Source organism: Crassostrea angulata, chromosome 4, assembly GCF_025612915.1.
Source record: "Crassostrea angulata isolate pt1a10 chromosome 4, ASM2561291v2, whole genome shotgun sequence".
NCBI classification, from domain to species: domain Eukaryota; kingdom Metazoa; phylum Mollusca; class Bivalvia; order Ostreida; family Ostreidae; genus Magallana; species Magallana angulata.
In genome coordinates, this window is record NC_069114.1 from 10,766,540 (window position 1) to 10,787,894 (window position 21,355).

General features: G+C 32.8%; 1 protein-coding gene across 1 annotated transcript; it reads right to left on the reverse strand.

Moving 5' to 3' along the window:
- Window positions 1-9,095: 9,095 nt before the first annotated feature.
- On the reverse strand, window positions 9,096-12,160 carry LOC128181182 (uncharacterized). Its single transcript, XM_052849486.1, has 2 exons — window positions 12,077-12,160; window positions 9,096-10,982 (listed from the first exon to the last, which is right to left on the reverse strand). The coding sequence occupies exon 2, from the start codon at window positions 10,947-10,949 to the stop codon at window positions 9,258-9,260; it is 1,692 nt and encodes a 563-aa protein (XP_052705446.1). The 5' UTR covers window positions 10,950-10,982; window positions 12,077-12,160; the 3' UTR covers window positions 9,096-9,257.
- Between the last annotated feature and the right edge of the window lie 9,195 nt (window positions 12,161-21,355).

Below are 21,355 nucleotides of genomic sequence, written 5' to 3' on the forward strand. Positions count from 1 at the left end.
ATTTTGTATACCAAACACTATATTTTTAACTGTTTGAAACAAAAAAAGATCCCTCACTTAAAGGGACTATTACAACATATCTTTTTCAAATATAAGGTTGAAAGATACATATCAATTAAATCATGTGAAATGTTAAAATTTGACAAACAATGGTCAAACTGGAAAAATATTTTTGAAATTTAATTCTCCTGTAAACAATTAGAATGTGTTTCTGATATTTATGTGTGCAAGTGTATGAAAGGGTGTGTGAGTGCCAATAAATATTTGCTTTGTCTTTTTGAATTCCTTGTAATAATTTTGAAAATGACAATAAAAATTTAATAAAAAAAAAAAGAAAAAAAAAGAAGCTACATGTATTTATCAAAGTCACTGTGGCTTTATGAAGGTGTCCGCCTAATCCAAAACTATGTCACTTATATATATTTTACAATGACAAATAAACCATATTGAATAAATTTGTTTCTTAAAAAATACATTTTTACAGAATTAAGTTAGGATTATATTTTGTGTTTTCAAGAAGTTTTCAAGAAGAAAATAAACAATTTTCATAACTCAATAGTTTTAAAAGTACCGTGACTTTAACTTCCTCCTTTTCAATGCATACCAAACTTCCAGAGAGAGTTTGTGTATGACAATATATTCATATTGATCTGAAAAACATACATGTATCTGAACAGTATTTTGATATTTCAATTGATATGTTTTGGCATATTTAACTTTTTTTCATAAAAGTCAAGAAAAAAACTCCAGTTTTTGCCTATAATTCATGCCATAATGTGGCAACATTTACTTTCGTGGAGGCCAATTTTCGTGGATCATGGGGTTTTCACTTATTGGTGGGGGTGTGATTTCGTGGATGCGTAGGTTTACAGTTTCAGAAAGAAAAATAACTCTTTCTAAATTTATTTTCGTTGAGGACGTTAATAAGAAGGGGATAGCTACCCATGAATACCACGAAAATTGAGCCACCACGAATTATAATAATTCAACACTATTTAAAAGTTTTGAGATGTGACCCGTACTCATTTTAACTTTTGCACGTGACATTAAATATTTGTCTATAAATGCAAAGATTTGGAGATATGACATAATTATTATATTTTTTATTTGCGTTAAAATTTGATTACTCCAAAATTGTGTGACAATCTTAACATCTGTTGTTGAGTTTATTATGTACTGGCATTTAATGCCACCAGTGAAGCAAGGTTTTTAAAAATTTTACTTAGATGTTACTTTTATTGTCATGTGTTCAACTTCCTACTTTATTGACATCATAATTAAATAATAGTTCAAGCTATAAATTTTTGTTTGATTTCTTCAAATAATCAATTTTCGTGCCGACTTTCAGCGATGATTTCAGAATATTATCATTTCTTTTTGGGGCCCCATATTTCTAAAAAAAATGGCATGTGACCTGGATCACATATAAAATAAATGAACATTTTAGGTCCCCATCTTTATATCCCAGTGGTTTTTAGATGATTGACATTACTATTAATTCAGGTGCCAACCTCCTTAAGATTGTCCTCTGAGTTTTCGACATTTAGGGTAAACAAGACAGTAAAGACAAGTAAACACGATATCTGTCACAAGTTCCAAGCACTTCCAGTGCATTACACATGTATATTAGAGCAAAGTACGTGCAATCTCTGTAAGCCACACCATTCAGAAGAACAGCTGCTATTAAAGAAAATAATCTGAAATTTGTTTTGAATATATAATTGTGTTCACTAATTTGGGATATTTAGGATATTTATATTTTATCAGCAAAGCAACAGAGAAAGAAATTCTGAAACTCGCTATTTTTGGCAGCCAGTTGTTTAATGGACAGTACTTTGAATCTCTCCATCCATCGTCAGAGAATTTACGAGAATTTACGAGATGCAAGAGAAACTCAAAACGTTTACAATACGTCAAAGAAGCATAATAAGAATTTCAAGAATAGAGATAATAGGAACTCAAATGAATTTGGTAGGAAAAGAAAGCCGATTTAGTTGAGAATCATAAACCCGCAAAGTTCAGCATATTAATAGACGCGTGTTTTACCTTGAATTATCAGGCAAAGATACTTTTAATTTCTTACTGGATAAGAAAGTAGAAGGTACTCTTTTTCCAGGAGAACCTCTGGGGGCCCAAGATAGATTTAACCTCCTGGGAAGTAAGTTATATAGGGAGTTACAGTTAGTCTGTGAATACCAATTCCCAGGTAGGGGTAAGTTTGTTATCATTCCATAGAAAGTGCTCTTCTATCACTCGAGATCTATGCATATTACAAACTCTAAGGGAAGAGTTTATAATTCAACTACTTGTAAAATTCAAAGAAACAAGTTTACCAAGCTACATGTATTTTATTCACCACTCAGTTATAACGGGCCGCCAGAAGGTGATCCGTTATTTGATATACATTTACATATTGTAACTGCGTTTCTGCGGGATTGTTTTTTTCATGTCTTTTTAAGAATTAAAAGTAAATTTGCATGTAGAAATGTGTTTTATGCCTTTAAATATTTTACGTGTTAGACGCGTTTTATCGAGATCATAATATATTCGGAAAACGTCGGAGTTTTTCATTTTTTTTCCAAACAATGTATCAGGATCGGTATACGGGACATACTAAAGACCAGGCTCCAGGATCATGAAACTGTCTTAAATTTAAGTTAGAATTTTGTCTTAAATCTAAGATTTCGACTTAGTTAAGATTGTGGATCACAAAATGATCTAAGAAAAAATTAGCTAAGGTTTGTCTTAGCTTAAATATCACGCGATTTTTTGACCGTATTTGTTAAAATTGTAACTCTTCTTCGTTTGGAGATTCCTATCGGCTGCACCGTAAACATTATCATATATCAGAAAGTTAAAACTTTATATTTAAAAGATGCTTCACACAAATATAAGCATAGTTTCTTACTGGATAACATGTCAGTTATTGTACATAATACAGACGTGTTTACACACTTTCACTTTAACAAAGGGAAATGACTTCAATAGCAAGTCAACAAAGGGAAAACCCTAGACTATAAATAAAAAACCCGAGGACGAGGGAGCCGCCTTCTTTGCTGATCATTTCTTCTTAAAAATCAAACGAGTGTCGCCATTTTGAACTTACTTAGTAACAATCTACATACTTAAGTCTGCCTAATAGCAGTCTTAAGATTTAAGACAATATTTCAAACTTAACTCTAAGTCATTTTTTTTGTGATCCACTTTAAGAACAATCTTAAAATTTAAGTGCAAATTTATTGACTTAAGTCTGACTTAAGATTTAAGAGAGATTCATGATCCCGGAGCCTGAAACACTAAAGACCTGAATGAAATGAACTATTATATAAGTGATATCTTTGAATTTCTATGTTCTGCGTCAAATAAAATGACTTTAGTGTTTATTTATTATATTTCCATGTAAAATGTGGTAGAAAAATATATGAAATGACATCCACATCAATTATTTACTCAAAACTATGAAAGATCTGAAAATTTGAAATGACCTGAAGTTGAGCTGACCTGATTTATTTTTAATTCTTTAGAGAACCCCATGCACTTAAAAACTTCCAAATCTATGTCATATTATGAATGCATCAAAAAAGGTTGGGGGGGGGGGGATTCGCTGTCTTTCTGAATCTGATAGATGCCTATTTTTGCATTCCAAATCACACAAATTTCCAGACTTATCTACGATAAAAATTTCGAGCAATACCCCAAGGACTTTGTTCTGGCTCCAGGATCATGAATCTGTCTTAAATCTTAAGTCAGACTTAAGTCAATGAATTTGCACTTAAATTAAGATTGTTCTTAAAGTGGATCACAAAAAATGACTTAGGGTTAAGTCTGAAATATTGTCTTAAATATTAAGACTGCTATTAGGCAGACTTAAGTTTATAGACTGTTACTAAGTAAGTTCAACATGGCGACACTCGTTGGATTTTTAAGAAGAAATGATCTGCAAAGAAGGCGGCTCCCTCGTCCTCCGGTTTTTTTATTTATAGTCTAGGGTTTTCCCCTTTGTGGACTTGCTATTGAAGTTATTTCCCTCTGTTAAAGTGAAAGTCTGTATAATGACTGACATATGTTATCCAGTTCGAAACTATGCTAATATTTGTGTGAAGCATCTTTTAAACATAATTTTTTAAACTTTGTAATATATGATAATGTTAACGATGCAGCCGATAGGAATCTTTAAACGAAGAAGAGTTCCACTTTTAACAAATTCTGTCGAAAAATCGCGCGAGTTACTATGAAGTTTAGCTAAGACAAATCTTAGCTAATTTTTTTCTTCGATCGTTTTGTGATCCACTTAAGTAAGCAATCTTAACCAAGTCTAAATCTTAGATTTAAGACAAAATTCTAACTTAAATTTAAGACAGGTTCATGATCCCGGAGCCTGGTCTTCACAAAAATATTGGCAGTTCTTGCAGCACAATAAGGAAAATGTCCAACCTAGTTTTCATAAACCTACACGATTGGTTGACGGTCAGTAGAGACAAAACACCTCTTCTTTATCAAAACTATGTTTTGCAGCTTGTTAAGAAACTGGGATTGTTGGTGATTTTGGCAAAAGCCGTCTCTAGTGTTTTCCAAACATAGAGTTTCAATTATCAGTATTTCAATCTGGCAGAGGGCAATGCGACACCCACAAAATATAGGCTTCAAATTAAAGTATTCTAGATATTGGGCAGTTTCTATTAGCAAGTCAATATACACAAACCATAGTAATTCTCAAATTATGAGGACTGATGGATTTGTAATTCGTATAATATTTAGTTCTTCTGAGTCCCTAAAGTGACCTATTTCTATTGGCTTTCGTCCGTTGTCGTGCGTCGTTCGTTAACAATTTAACATTAGTAACTATGAATTTTTTTATTATAAAATTTTACTTATTAAGAATACAAAAAACAATTGTAGCCATTTTTAGTGTGAAACATCTTATGGTAAGATGAATCTAAATTGTAAAATTAATGGCTCTACCACCCCCTAGGCGTCATAGGCGGGGCAAAATATGAAAAAGAGCGAACATCTCCAAAATCTGTTTTTCTACTCCCACACATGTGAGGAAAAAAATGCACGCCTGGTTATGATGCCCATGAAGCTCTTTATTCCAAAATTATGAAATTTATGGATCCTGGGTCAGGGGTTAAGGCCCTTGATGGGCCATAATGGCAATAAAATAAATGTGTGAAATTTTGGAAAATCTTCTCTACTCTCATATTTATTTGTTTAAAACTGAATGCATGGTTATAATGTTCACGAACTCCTCTACCTTAATTGTAAAATTACCTACTCCAAGAACAGGGGTTAGACCTTAAGACGTGGCCAATATAGCCATATACGAGGGTTGTCCCAAAATAGCGTAGACAAGTGGCGTTATTCAGTTAATCGAAGACAAAGAAAGATGAAATTTGTGCCACAAAGGGTTTAAGAAATTTGCATTCAAATAATGTTTTAAAATCAAACATTGTTTGAGATTAAATAAGTGAACTGAAAGCATGTTAGATCAGAAATTCGACATGCGGCGCAGTGTTAATAGCAAAAAGATAAAATCAACATAGTGAAATGAAAATTGCGAGGAAAAGTACTTTTCGAATGAAAAATTCAAATAAAACATACAGTGATATTTGATAATAATTCTATTATTTACTCAGAAAATGTTTTGGCTATAACAAAACTTTTAAATATTTTATAGCGCGTTTTGTGACAAGTTGAAAAGTTAACTCGTAATAAAATGAAGATGTCAGCGTTTAAGGCGGCGCAGCAGTAACTGATACAATTTTGTAAAGACCATGAAATAAATCCTAAGCGGCTTTGGAAGTAAAATAAATTAACAAAATCGATGAGAAATGCGTTTTGTGAATAAGTAGTTAAACAACATTGAAAATATTTGAACAAGTATGATGACAATAAGTGGAAAAAAGAAACTCCGAACGATATCAATGGACGTCAAAATGTTCAAACGACACATTTCGGCAAGACGGACGTTAGACAACAAGTAATGCAGGGCAAGTTTGGAGCCGACAGATCGTTTGTACTTATAAATATTTTTTCAAAAAACCAGAAGTTTATGTTGAATGTGCACTCAGTGTGCATGTTCAAAGATAGTATTTTTTCTAAGAAATTTTCGGAAATAAAACGTAAATGTAATCGTGAACGATGTGGAGGGTTTAACAACAACGTAAAACTGGAAATATTTTCGACGTCGCACATTACGCCGCCTGTCAAAACTTGATCTTACTAATTATTCAATTTCTCAAGAAATAAATAGAGTACAGATTTGAACTTTTCAGCATTGTTTGCAAAAGGGTCATTGAAGACAATAAGTGGAAAAAAGAAACTCCGAACGATATCAATGGACGTCAAAATGTTCAAACGACACATTTCGGCAAGACGGACGTTAGACAACAAGTAATGCAGGGCAAGTTTGGAGCCGACAGATCGTTTGTACTTATAAATATTTTTTCAAAAAAACAGAAGTTTATGTTGAATGTGCACTCAGGGTACATGTTCAAAGATAGTATTTTTTCTAAGAAATTTTCGGAAATAAAACGTAAATGTAATCGTGAACGATGTGGAGGGTTTAGCAACAACGTAAAACTGGAAATATTTTCGACGTCGCACATTGCGCCGCCTGTCAAAACTTGATCTTACTAATTATTCAATTTCTCAAGAAATAAATAGAGTACAGATTTGAACTTTTCAGCATTGTTTGCAAAAGGGTCATTGAAGAAAACATAAAAGTCCAATGAAATTGCAATGAACAGATTATAAATTATGTGTCCTGTCTACATTATTTTGGGACAACCCTCGTAGTAAATATGCATTAAATCTTATATAGAAAATCTTCTTCTTTTCTCCCACACATCTGAGGAAAAAAATGAATGCATTTTTATGATGTCCATGAAGATCTTTTCCACAAATGTGAAAATTATAGCACCTGGGTAAGGGGTCAATATGGTCATAAAAAATGTAAAATATGTGAAGTATTTCAATAGCGGTTGGAAATGTATCTCATCATAAGAATATCTTTGCAATCACTAATAAAATACAGTCCCTATTGAAATAATTGTTTAAATATTCCACTCGGCCTTTACTTCGAGTACATCCCTGCGAATGTTATTGTCATTTAAATTTTAGACTACGTGATTTCATTTGACCCTTTCAGTTTCGCAGTAAAAATCATGCCTCGTGTTTATATTCTATTTCATAGAATCTAGGTACTTTGTAGTCAAATATGAAATGTAGAGGTTTATTGATTTTAAACTTTATCTTCATTAATTGATGGATAAAATGTGTTCTAGAAATAAATACGACAATACAAAAAATAGTTTTTCTCTGCTGTTGCAACAGTTAACATGCTTGTGGAGATCCCCCCTGAGGATTAATTTTCGATCCGCGCCTGACCTAGTAATAGCATAAATAGTGAAACGGACTATACTATTTCATGCAGAATGTTCTTTGAAAATGGATCGATATACTAAGTTTCTATGCAAAACAGACACTCATTATTTTTTTTAAAACATGGTATTGCACACCACAAGCATCAAACATGGCTATGTTTTTATTAAGCAACCCAATGTTTACATTTTCAACCATTCTACACGTGGTTGAACACGAACGATAACTCTGTTCTGAATATTATCGTTTAATATAAATAACCGCTAGATAGTGGAATAAGACATACATCTCAAAAATCTAAGTAGGATATGATGTGAAAAACGACCAGTACATTTGTATTTTGAGAATATTATCCGAACACTTATTCTTCCGCTCGAAATTTAACAGGAACTTGACAAATCTCGGCGAAGTCTCGTGAACTTTCATTCGGGCAATTCTGGATTTATTATATACTTAGCAAGGATAAAGAAAACATTCCGAACACATTCGCAGGGATGGAGCTTCAGTTGGGGTGTACTTTCTGTTTGATCTGATCAATACTGTAATATATGTTTAGGTGCCTTTTGTTATATAAAGAAGTTAAAATTCGTCTGTAGGACTGGTTTTCTTTAAAAAAAATATCATAGGTAGGTAAGAAAATATATGAGCAGTGGCCGCTCACTGCTAGGAGAATGGGTTCCAGAGGTCATGAGTTCAAGCCTCGGTCGGGGCGCGGTGGAGCTCCAATAAAAAGTGAATTTCCATGTGCTTTATATATATCTATATATCATTCACTATTGGCAGGTATATGTCAATTTGAGAGTTATTGCAATGTTTTTTCTTCTTCTTATATATATATATATATATATATATATATATATATATATATATATATATATATATATATATATATATATATATATATATATATATATATATGAATATAACACAACATATATATATATATATAACACAACATTGATTATATTAGCCCCCGAGGGACAAAAAATTGCCCAACGCTAACCGGAGGGCAATTTATTTGTCCCAACCCAAAAAAATGCTTTGAAAACAGATCGCCGTTATTTTCTCGGTTCAACATTCAATTTTCCGCAAAGTTCATTTCCAAAATATCGTCGGCATTAAAAGGTCACTGGTGATACTCTACCGTCCGTAGGAGGTAAGCTAAAGATGTTTTACCTGATTTTACTTCACAATAATTCGCAAATCCATATATCAGTTATGATAGCAAACCGTTGGATTGCGCGTCCGTTGTTTACTTGTCCTGACTGATTGCCTGTTATGACGTCAACTTGTTTTGGAGTCGCAAAGATTTATTCACGTCTCCGTTTACGAATCAACAAATCAGATGCAATTAGTTTAATAAGAGTGAATATTCTCTAGATATTATTCCTAGCCGGTCAATATTAAAAAAAAAAACTTATTGACTGGTCAATATTACAATTAATGACTATTTGTTTACATAGAGTAATATACTGAGAATATACTACAGAATATAACAAATCAATCAATCAATCTATCTATCTATCCATCCATCCATCCATCCATCCATCCATCCATCCATCCATCCATCCATCCATCCATTCATCCATTCATCTATCAATATCCATCTATCTATGTATCTATCGTAAGTGTAGACTTTTTTCCACAAAAACTACTGTAGTTTGCTATCGTGATCGTGTATTAAAAGAACTAAACAAACCCAAATATGAACTTATTGTAAGCTTTATTGTAAGCATTTTTCCCTATGACAAATCCCATCTCGATGCATTAGTTGATAAAAATATATTTGTAAAAGCTCATAAATTATGTTTGCTTCCAACATGATCATGTTTTTTTTATATAACCTGTGTTGCATATTTCATGCATTTAGTTATTTAGTTGTAATATCTGATTTTTTTCACTTTACGTGTGAAAATTCCAGCCACAAAGACATGGTCGCTTGTGTCCACACATAAACTAGATGGATCTTCTAAACCACAGTTAGTAATGAAGCAGAGGAACTGTCCGTCCTGATCCAGGATGTGGATATTGTGGTTCCAAGGGTCTGCTGTCAGGATACGACTTTGGCTGTCTGTGGCGATGCCGCTTGGATAGAATGATTTCTCGGCCGTTGAGGGAGGGCCTTTGTACGAAAACCGAAGTTTCCCATCCTGATTAACCACTACCACTGCACCGGCTACATTATCAGCAACACAGATATCTAGGTTCTTGTTTTCCACGATTGAACCACCAGATGAATAAAGGGGCTTTCCCTTTTCATTGAACTGAATACTTTGTTTCTCAATGGAGCCTGTGTAACGAACAACTTTTGTTATCGTGTCGTTATATTCGTCATCATAATCAAAATCTTCTTCATCTTCATCATCGATTTCCATGGAAACCAAAAGGTCATCAGAGGAGGTACAACAAACACAGCAAGGTATCCAGCCACTCAGTTTTATTACTGTCTGTATCTGTGCATTTTCCACTATGTTTACACTTCTATCATCAACATCTGTATAAACTAAATTGCCACACCTTGTCAGTGATAAGTCTTTTGGATGTTTTCCTGATTTTGTTTGAATTTCTTTTACTAGTTCCCCGTTTATATTGTATAAATGCATTATGTTGCCGAATCCACGTGTCCATATTTCCGAATCATTTAAACAGGCCATGCTGTATATACTTCCTATTTTTGTGTCTATATCTGAAATGACCTGGGGTACACCTATCAGCGACCCGTCTTGGGGAATTGATTCGGCTCCCTGGGTCGGTATGCTGTTGTCTTGTTCCTCCGTTGTAAAAGATAATGCTGACAGAAAACCAAACTGTTCAACCAGCCGATCTCTGTTTATTTTTGGAAAAGTAAAGCATGGTAAAGACATGTTGACCTTATGTGGCAAATTGATGAATTCGGCATTCCTTGATTTGTACTCAGAGAAAAGACTAACATCTTTTGAATCGAGGATTTTCTTGATGTCAGCAATTACCTGCTTGATTTGAAAAAGTGTAGGTGTTGTTTTATTTTCATGTGTATCAAGAAAAGCCATGTGCTTCGAATTTGTTTCCGAAATTTCAGATTTAAGATTACTGATAATGCTGTCTATTTCTTTGTGCCAAACTTTTCCTCGATTATCTAAATCCGTTATTAACCTCTGTGAATTAATACAAAGATCTGCTTTCTGACTTTTAATATCAGATACGATATGCTGATATCTAGGATATATGATGTGTTCTAGCTCTTTTAAGTCTCTCTCTAAAATTTCTTTTTTGGTTTCAGACTTTTTGAGGAAGCCAACCTGCTTATGTCCTAAATGTTCTTTCGACAATTCACACTGTACACACATAGGTACATCACATTGTTCACAGTAATTTTGACATTGTTTATCTGAGTGTTGTTTACACTTCAGTTGGTTCGGACTGGTTAAATACTGTTTTAGTGGCACAATATTATGTATTTTACAAGAATGCTTTTTCCCACAATCTTCACATAGATTTGAATGACATTGTTCACAGTACATTGGGGCTACACACGTTTTACAAAGGGTGCATCGAACAACAACACGGGCAAAATACTGCTGTTCCATGACGTGTTTCCCCTTTTACAAGCTTTAAATTAACTGCAAATAAAAAAAGAATAAACATTATTAGCAAAACAGGAAAAACTTGGGTCCAATTCGGCCGTAAAATTACATAAAATTTTAGAATACTTGTCTTGTCTATTAAAACAATTGACTCTTGAAAAGGAAAGAACTCTAATGCATGTAACTCTCTACTTACAGTAAAAACAATGCAAAACAACTTGAACAAAAAAGAAAAAAAATACTACAGTATACCTGCTCAGTATGAAATTTGAAATAGTAACTTTATTTAAAAAATAAGGCACCCAATGAGTACAGTCGTAATTTTTCAAAATTAAAAGATAATTTGAAGTTAAATCATGTAAAACTTTAAAAACATGAATAATTGTTCTGTACATAAAGTAATCTGCAAGAGGCATCCAATTCAATTGTTGTAGCATTTCTGACGTAGATGAGTAAAAACAATTGTTTAAAATCACCCTAGCGGCTCGCTTTGAAGTTTACATAGTTTATCAAAACCATTCTTTTGTACCAATCTATACATAGGTATGTGTTGTCGGTACCTATTTCTCTCTTTTGCCTACCCCTCCTCTATCTAAGAATGACCAGACAATTCATACGGAATTATTTTACGGCATACTCAAGTAAACAGTTCTCATTCTGTACATATAAATAAACATTTTTTACTTCCTGAACACTGAGGAAAAACACTTACAGTAAGGAACAGTTTGTCAGACAGCTTTACAATTACCACAAAACTGAAACACCCGGATCATTTAAAATCTGTTGCATTGTTTTATTTTAAGCGTGATTTTTTGGGGAATAGTTGAAGAATATACACATTTCATATTCATTGATAATCTACCTATCTTCTGAAATTAAGGTTAGCAGTTGTTCTGTAATGTGTTTTATTTTTCTTAATTTAATTCAGAGTTAGTTTTGTTGCTAAAATGTACAAAGTATATGTTAAGTATAATGAACTATTATATTCGACTTCGACACTATTGAAAATTTGGTTTAGAAGTTTGTTACAAAGAGCTGAAATCGTCAGCAATGAGCAAACAGTACAAAACGTTTGCATTGGGAGAGAGTTGTTGTAACATTAAGCTAAATTGTGAGTATTTTCTGCTTACCTAGGAGTCACTGTCAGACTTGTAAATGTCACAATCCAATATTATGGATTCCATTTGTTTACTGTTTCTAGTCAGTTTCTACCCGTGTCACGATCACGTGGTTATTTAAATACCAGGTGCGAACGTTTACATAGATCTTGACAGATATAATGCTCGTTGTTCAGTTCAGAATCTAGATCAGGCTTTGTTTTAGTTATAAAACTTAATCTTCCCAATTGTAAAGATATACAATGTTATATACATATACAAACCGGCCATTTTACCTGCCTCAGCTTTCCGGCTTCGAGAGTATTAATGTAGTATATAATACTTTGGATTGCAATTGATATAGTTACTATCATGATATTATAACTTATTTCTTTAATAAAAAAAAAATATACTTAGTTTGTTACATATATGAACATTTGACCTACGTATGTGTGGTATACCGTAATGATATGCTAAACACCTACCAACTAGTATCTTATGAGTCCTATTATACGAAGCAACCATTTCACGTTTATAATATCCGATGAAGCTTTTTCTAACAGTTGTTGTTTCCGAAAGATCGACGACATATTTAAATTACACGTTTAGATTAACGTACAGAAGTTGTTTAAACTCAGATTTTACAGATGGTATATAAAAGGTACAGAGTGTGCAGCAGAGTACATGTACCAAGTGGAAACAATATTATGAGTGTAGAGGCTGACGAGAGATATATAACAATTTAAATCAAACCAGATCACACATGACATGCTTTCATGTTAATAAAGTAATTCAAGATATTATGCTTGTTATGTTTGTTTAAATATAACTATCTGATATAAGAATTAGATTAGTATTAAAAGAATACAACACAAGGATATTATCTGAAGTATTCTTATTGTTCTCAAATCAGAAAATTTTGTTTTGTTTGATCCACCAGTATTGGAAGTATTAAAATTCTTGAATTCTCGCGCTGATTTAATCTTTATGGGAGCCATGTCTTTGTTTGACATTTTATTTCACTAGTTCCTCAGTATATTGATCAGTTACAGTCAACTGTGTCAATTAAAAAATCAAATAAGGTGCGATATAAACTTAAAACTTCTTAAAGTCAATAAACTCTTAGTATTAATATCCAACAACTTAGCTGTAATGGTATAAAGCAACATTCAAAACAAATCTTGCTAAGTAAATGAAGAGTAATGACCTTAAAGTCAACCTTTTAATTCTCGTCAAGACGTCATATTTAATAAGCAATGCAACAAATCCATACATCTACAGTCTCTTTGACAAAAGGTTTCAAGCAGTTATAAAAGGTTGTGTGAGATATCAACAATATTTTCAATCAGAGATTAAAAAATCCATGAACAGAAATACATTATAAAAATATGTCCTTATTATAAACAGTATACTTTAAACTAATGGTATTTTTTTATTCAAAGGTCTAAATAAAAGTCTAGTAAACACATTTAGTTTTCTTGTCAGAGTTAAACAATATATAGGAACGGCCAGTTAGTCGGTTTGATCGATAACAACCCGTTCAAATTCAGTAATTGGTTTGTCATTTAAAAAAATATTTCTATCATAATTTAAGTTACAAAATTTGAATTTTAAAATATTCAAGACATTGATATCTTATCTTCTCGAGAAAATGATTAGTACTTGTTCTGTCCTAATCGGTCGGAACGAATCGCTATTTACCGATTCGAAATTTCGTTTTTAACTGCCGTCCATAATTTATTTTGTAAAATGGTTGAGAATTTTAAAGTGTGAAAAGAGAGGCAGATCGTCAAGAATAAATTTTAACAGTATTTTTTTTTTATCTCTTAATTGTAAAAATATTTAATTTAACAGTTGGACATTTTTATGAATCAGAGAAATGCATAAATATTGAGATAAGATGAGTTCCATTTACTTTCTAAGTGGAACTGAAAAAAAATATGCAAGCACTTTTCTAAGAAAATGTAGGTATCTTTATGCAAATGGTAAACTATATATAACGAACGCTATGAACATATTCATAAAGTTGTTACATATTTATTACTTTTAGTCAGGCAATGCTTACATGTTATCTTCACCAGAACCGAAACATTACATTATCAGCTATGTCAAAGATCAATAGCTGTTCACAAATTACGAGGCCAATGCATTTATTTCTTTTTTAACGCTAGTCTGATTTTCAATAGCTTTATCATTGAAAATTCATATGGCTGTTAATGACCACAAATGATCACCTAGAACATACAATGTATATACTTTTTTTTTCATTTTTTTTATATTTAATTTTGAAGTTATAGCGTCACGTCTGTCGTCATAAACTGCCAAAAAGTGCATTATATGACCTGATTGATAAAGTAAAATTATAAAATTATATATATATATATATATATATATATATATGGTTTGATAATGTATTTTCTCTTCTATGTAGTCATTATTGATATTTAGTTTTGTTTAATTCTGTTTTGTTAGTTTAATTTGGTTTAGTTTATTTGGTTTTGTTTCGTCTCACACGTTTAAATTGTTTGGTTTGGTTTCGATTGGTTTCAGTATTGTTTTGTTTCTATTTGGCTAAAGCTGACATGAATTCATAAATACGCATAATTTCAGTACGGCCATATTAGTTGTCGATTTCTATTGTTCTGCTCATCGCTACACACCCTCTTTATAAGGCCGTGAGTACTATTCATGCTTCACCGCATTCAGGAATTTTATACACCCGAACACGTTACCTTGGACAAAAAGACTTGTAAACATGCGTTTTGTACAAAAATAAGATGACAACAACTGCACTGGCAAGATATATCCAATAAACGACGAAACAAGACCGTTTTCCTGTGTATATAACATCGCACATGCGCAAACCACACACTGTGGCAGATCGAGCAATGTCAATTATCGCATGGATTTTAGAAACGGGGCGTTTTTGAAGGAACAGACGGATAGAAACGTTGTTACTCTATTGGATTTACTATCATTTACATGTAGCTACTGTGTTGGATGTAGTGTCGCCGGGGTTTTCAAGAAGATGCAGACTTTATGAACTCTGTATGAATGACACACGTGTTCGATATGCATGCAAAGTAAGACAAAACTGTCTGTGCAAAAAAATACGGATACCTTAGATTCCTTTCAAAGAATAATTATATATTTTGTATTTCATTTATTCTCTAGTACTACATTTTACAAAAATGAGTGGTTCATGCATTTAGAAGTACGTGCAACGTAAATGCCTCGTCGGAAAGCAACCGACCGTAACTTTCTCAATCGGTATAATTATATACCACAGTGGCAGTAGTGAAGCGATCGAAACTATTATTGCGACCAACATCTTCGCTAGCCAAGGATTTTCGGTCCACTTTGCTCCCCGTAAACCCTTGGCGGATTTCATTACGAAAACTCGGTGACGTGGTGGCGCTATCTAACGAGCAACTTGAGTTGCGCCCCTTGCATATTTCATTTTAATCGAATTAAACAACGGGTTATATATACACTACGGTATTAATACAACTTAAAAACATGTTGACTACCGAATGTCGGAACATAATTAACGATGCTATTAAACATGTTAAATATGAATTAAGTAATAACCAAGAGAAAGCACAGAATGTTTTATTCATTGTGTTTTGTACGGACCGGGAGTGAGAAAGTCGCCGATTCATATGAAAGCTTTCATGTCATAAAACCAGGTATCGCTGTCGTTAATATTGCGGACCAACGAAATTAAATAAAACGAAGATAATTGAATCTTTAAAGGCAATAAAAATAAGCAGGAACGTATAAACTAACGGGATAGGCAACTTCTAAATTCGCCATGTTTACTTCCCATGCTGATCACCATGATCACGCGAGCCTTGACAAGTTTGTAGAACTACATGTTCAATCCCAGTAAAATAGATAGGTTTTAAAGCGATCTTGTTAGACCATCGTTGGAGAAGCACTGTACTCGAGAACTTGTGTCTCAAATTGATAAAAGCACCGAATGTTTTACCAAAGATCCCACATGTGTTTTCTTTTAAAGTTTATATTTACATTCACTGTGATTGGATCAGCTACTCGCAGCTGCAGCCAATCATAAAGCGGAGCTTGTCACCGAGTTTTCATAATGAAATCCGCCAAGGGTTTATGGGGAGCAAAGCGGACCGAAAACCCTTGGCTAGCGAAGATGTGCGACCAATTGCAAATGCTTTTATAAATTCATGTCTGCTTTAAGCACTTGGCACGAACTGGTTTGGTAAACAACATATCCGGTCATTATTTAGTAAATATGATATCATTACAATACTCAATCTAAGTTTTAATATACTTTGGGAATATACCAATTTTCTTGAAATCTTACTTACTTACGTTATTTTTCCTTTATTATCTTGCATTTCACAAAGTTTGGCGATGCTATGTGATTTATCTTTTTCCGTTTTAAATTTTATATAGTTCCTAAATATACAGTGATAGATTAACTTTTTTAGCTAATTTGATTGAAATTTTTTAAAATTTTCCTTTCAAAAATTGTTAAAAATATGACGTTTTTGTAAATAAATATATGACAATGATATTCTTATTTTGTGTTTGGTTCCTTATATGAATAGATAGAATAAATTAAAACTTTATCATTTTTATATATATTGTACTGTCCTTAAATAGCAGATACGATTACGATATTGTCACAATGCAAACAAGTAAAATGTACACCTCTTTTTTCTCATCCTCAGAATTTCATTTTTTGTCCTTTTTTTTTGTTGTGATCATAAATCTAAAAACTGATCCTTTCAGATTTTTTGTAGCACCATGTCCACTCAATTCCAGAGAAAATCAAATTCGGTATGGCAATCATCAAATAAATATTAAGTTAATGGACTTAAAGATAATTCCAACCTTTCTTTTTATTCAGGGTAAAATGACAACAAAGTGCGAAACGTGTGGAGTTGGAAAAGTAAATGAAGCGGGCAGCTTATTCATGTATTTTTTTGGTTAGAGTTATTCCCCTTTGATTTATTGATTTTTTGATAATTTAATTAATGTTCCCAATAATGACCAATGAGTTTGCTAATTACTTTTTGTACAATAATAAATATTCTATGTAAATAAGTTGTTATGTATAAGTATTTTTGGGTTATGTTAAGTTAGTTTGTTTATTTTTGATTTCCTGTGTTAAGATACTATGAATTATTTTAGGCCGGCACATATATAGGGACAGTGTCAATTGCGGATCTAAAAACGACTGTTTGGGGTTAAACTTGGACAGGTACGGATAGTGTGTGGACATCCCTGCTCTTTCTAATCTTCGTGTGAAATAACCTACGATACAGAGTGTGCGGTCATCCCTGCTCTGTATCGCATTAATATAAGTGTGCGGTCATCCCTGCTTGTATTGGTGGTGGTTGCGGCGGAGCACTAGTGTGTGGTCATCCCTGCTGGTGTTCTGGCCTTTCTAGCGCAAGTGTGCGGCACTCCCTGCTTGCGTTAGCTTGAGCTGTTGGCGCAAGTGTGCGGTCATCCCTGCTTGCGTTAACGTTGGTACCTGTTGAGTTGCGTAGGTGTGCGGTCATCCCTGCCTGCGTAACGTTGAGTCCCTATATATGTTCAGGAGCGGTGATAGAAGTCTGCACTTGTAAATATTGGCAGCAACCAGGGCTATCCGATTCTATCTCGGGTACGGGCCCGCGGGGATCACAGGCAGTGACCCCCTTGCACGTTACATAAAAATGCCGAGATGTTCAAAATGTCACATCGTGAGCTACTGTAGCTTAAACAGTCAGATGAAAGATTAGCAAAAGTCACATGAAAAACTGTGCAAAAGCTCGAAAAACAATGAACGAAAAGACGATGTAATGTCTATTTGAGCTTTCCTGAAGAACTTCACAATCAAAAATAGTCACCTTATTCTTGTGCTTCTTGCGGAAGTTTCGAAAACCTCAAAAGATGTGATCGCTGCCAGCTCGTTGCGTACTGTTCCAAATATTGTAAAAACAAATTTCAACCAAGCATAGAAAGAGTGCACTTTGTACACGGAATTTAGATTTCTTCAAATAAAGAGCCAAAACTTCACTTCGTCATTGTACCAGATAAGGATAGCGAATCAAATATTTTCATAGAGATAAAAAGAGAAAAAAAAAACATTGGGCATGAAAAGTGCTGAAATTATGATGATACATACATTATGTAATGTTGATTTAAGCTTGTTGTTATCAATGAATCCCCGGGATAGGGGTTGATACACTGTAGGAGAGGGTTGAATCTATCATTATAAAAATAAACAGAAAAATAATCTGTAAAAAGCTTCCTTTCAAAAAACTAAATTCGAAAAGGAAAAAAATAATTAACATAAAAAGATATTGAGAGAAAAAAATTCTGAACAAAACCTATCATACTTTATTGTATAACTATGTTGTATTCGATAACATGGATTTGATTAAATCCGAGTTTTGGCTATTATTTCTTTAAAAGTGGACAATGTGGTCTTTGAGCCTCTTGAACTAATGTTTCTTACATCATCTCAAAATGTTATATGTTTATAGTGTGAACATTAAAACGGGAACAGACTGTGACGGCACGTGTAATATTGATGAAGAAAAAACAAACAATAATATGTATCAGTATTCTATGTTTATCAAATGCCTCATTGCAAATATGAAAAATGTGAAAATTTAGAATGGCTGCTTTGAATATTGTTATCACCGGTTTTGCATGTAAATTTATGTTTCCTGTGGAAATAATAAAGCATAAATTTAATGTAAAAATGAAGATGTGACACTGTATTCAAATTCCAAGTAACGTCATAGATAAACCCAACAAAAAAAATGGATTTTGAGACTAACACGTAGTCCTAATTAAAAAATTGTGGATGTTTTTAAAACTTTGATTTCTGATTGAAAAAACCCCACGATTTACTGTGTTTTTTAAGCTTACATTCATTGATTTATTACATAAATGATAAAACAAAACATAATGTTTGATTGTTTACTATTTTGCTTCGAAACTTTTTTGTGCGTAATTTTGTTGATTTGTGGTAATTCGTGAATTGTGTTATTTCAAACGTTATCATTATGCAGGAGAGATCCAAGTAACTAATGCTAAACTAATTTGTTGGTTAAGTAGTTTCGAAGACATATCTTATCTGACTTGAACGCTTTAATGAAAAAAATTATATGAATTTTGATTCTCATCAAAGAAATAGAAATTGGAAAATAAAGAAAACTATCATTTACAGACAATTATGTTATAATTATAATTTCATAGTTTAATACATTACCATTTTAGTTTATGTCTGATTGTTTTCATTTTATATGTTATTGTTTTTGATTCATTATACAATGCCCTGACAATTTCTGATGATTTTATGATTAAAGTTTTGTGTTATTGTTATTGATTCCTGCAAGTAGTTTTGTATTCCATTTTTTCTTAAGTGTTGCATCGTAATAAAAGTTAATATTTCTTAAATTAAATTATAACTAAAAGATATTTCAACCAAACAAGAATTTTAAAATGTAAAATATGGTAAAAGTTCAATATCAAGCAAACATGATATTGGACCTATCAAATGTATTAAATACATATGTATTGGATTTATATATAGCAATGTACATTTAGTTATATACTTGTAACTATGCGGAATCCACCTGCCACCAAACACGCTGAATAAAATCCAAAACCAAATGTTAATTAAATACGCTTACAGAATATGGATCAAAGCTCTATAATTTCAAACAACACCTATTATACATATCACCGTCCGCAATTTTTACCAAACATACGGAAGTTTTTTCTGATCCCAAGCCCGTACTACATTTTTTTGATTTACAGAAAACGTAATTTTAAACGCTTTTACTTGATGACAGATATGATTTATCCTAAATTCAACAAGTTTGGAGTAAAGGTTAATTTCTAAGCCATCTGTGCGCTTGGTTAATATTTCCTTCTTCCCGTGTCTATATTGTCCATGTTTCCTTGTGTGATTTTAAAATTTGTATTTTAGCATTTATAAATCCTTTTTTTCAATATGTGGTACAGTGTCATTGTAGTAACTAAGGTCACATAATTCATTTATAATGTTATAAATCAATATACATGTACAACATAAAAATCGTAAATTAAGGAAATAGTGATATGCAAATGGGTGCCATTGGGACAGGTGTATGTCAATATTTCGGCGTGTTATCAGTAGCAAGTAGATGTTAACAATCCTCTTGACTAATGCCGTATTAGGACGCGCCAATACGGATTTTTTTTAAAGCAGGCGACAGCAAAATTGTCTAAAGGATCTCTCTTATGGTACAAATGCCCGTGTGAATCACCTAGCAGCGACTTTGGCTTAAATCGTTACCAAATTACAATTAAAACATACGTATTTTTACCTACATTCAAACATTGTAGTTGTGTTAGACAAAAAGTAATGAGGAAATATGAAATATGCAGTACAAGTCAGATCCAAATTACACCAAAACAGACCCCAGCTGAACTTTTGGTGTACTTTCTGTGTTTACTTTGGTTTTGCTCCGGGGCCTGCATTTTGAAAATTTGCACCCACTGAGAATTTACTTTGAGTATACTCAGGGTTTGATTTTTGGATCTACTTTACCCACTGAAGTGTGAAGCAGACCCAACTTTTATCTTTCCACCTTACTGCATATAACACTTGCCCCTTGTATATTTCAAATACACATGTAGCGTCTGCTTTCAATACTTCTAATCAGGGTTTACTCTCTATGTTCGCTCTGGGTTTACTCAGAGTTAACTCTGGGTCTGCTCTAGTAAACCCAAAGTATACCAAGAGTAATCCCTAGAGTAAACGCAGGGTGAAGTTTGGGTCTACTTTCTGTAAGGTTAGGTCAGATTGGTACTGTAGTCCAATTATTGGTTTTTGTTTGTGTATGTTAAAAAAACAAGTTGAAATTGTCCGCCATGGCAACGGACCTTGAACGATTTTATTTTTGGACAGCCATCGATAATTTATGAGATGATTCCTTTTATACCTAAATAATGCGTTACATATCAGTTGCTACATTTACCTTTTCAAAAATCAAAAAGGTGTGTTACATGTGAAAAAGTACTACAATGCAATCTAGTTTTCGAATTAATCTTTATAAAAAAAAATATTTCTGGAATACAGATCTCAAGTTATTTGTTTAATTTTATATTAACTCATACAAACCTTAGTCTTGCTGACAAAAAAAGAAGAAGACAAAACGTTCGGATAAACATTTATTTTTATTATCATTTTTTTTAAATGTTTTATGTCTGGTCATTCCGGCATTTTTAAATCATTCAAAATTGTATAGAGCCCGCACAATGAATATAGCAGACATTTGTGCCAAA

Excerpts from the sequence above, each read along its gene's own strand:
- LOC128181182 (XM_052849486.1), bottom strand. The coding sequence starts at position 10,949 with ATGGAACAGCAGTATTTTGCCCGTGTTGTTGTTCGATGCACCCTTTGT.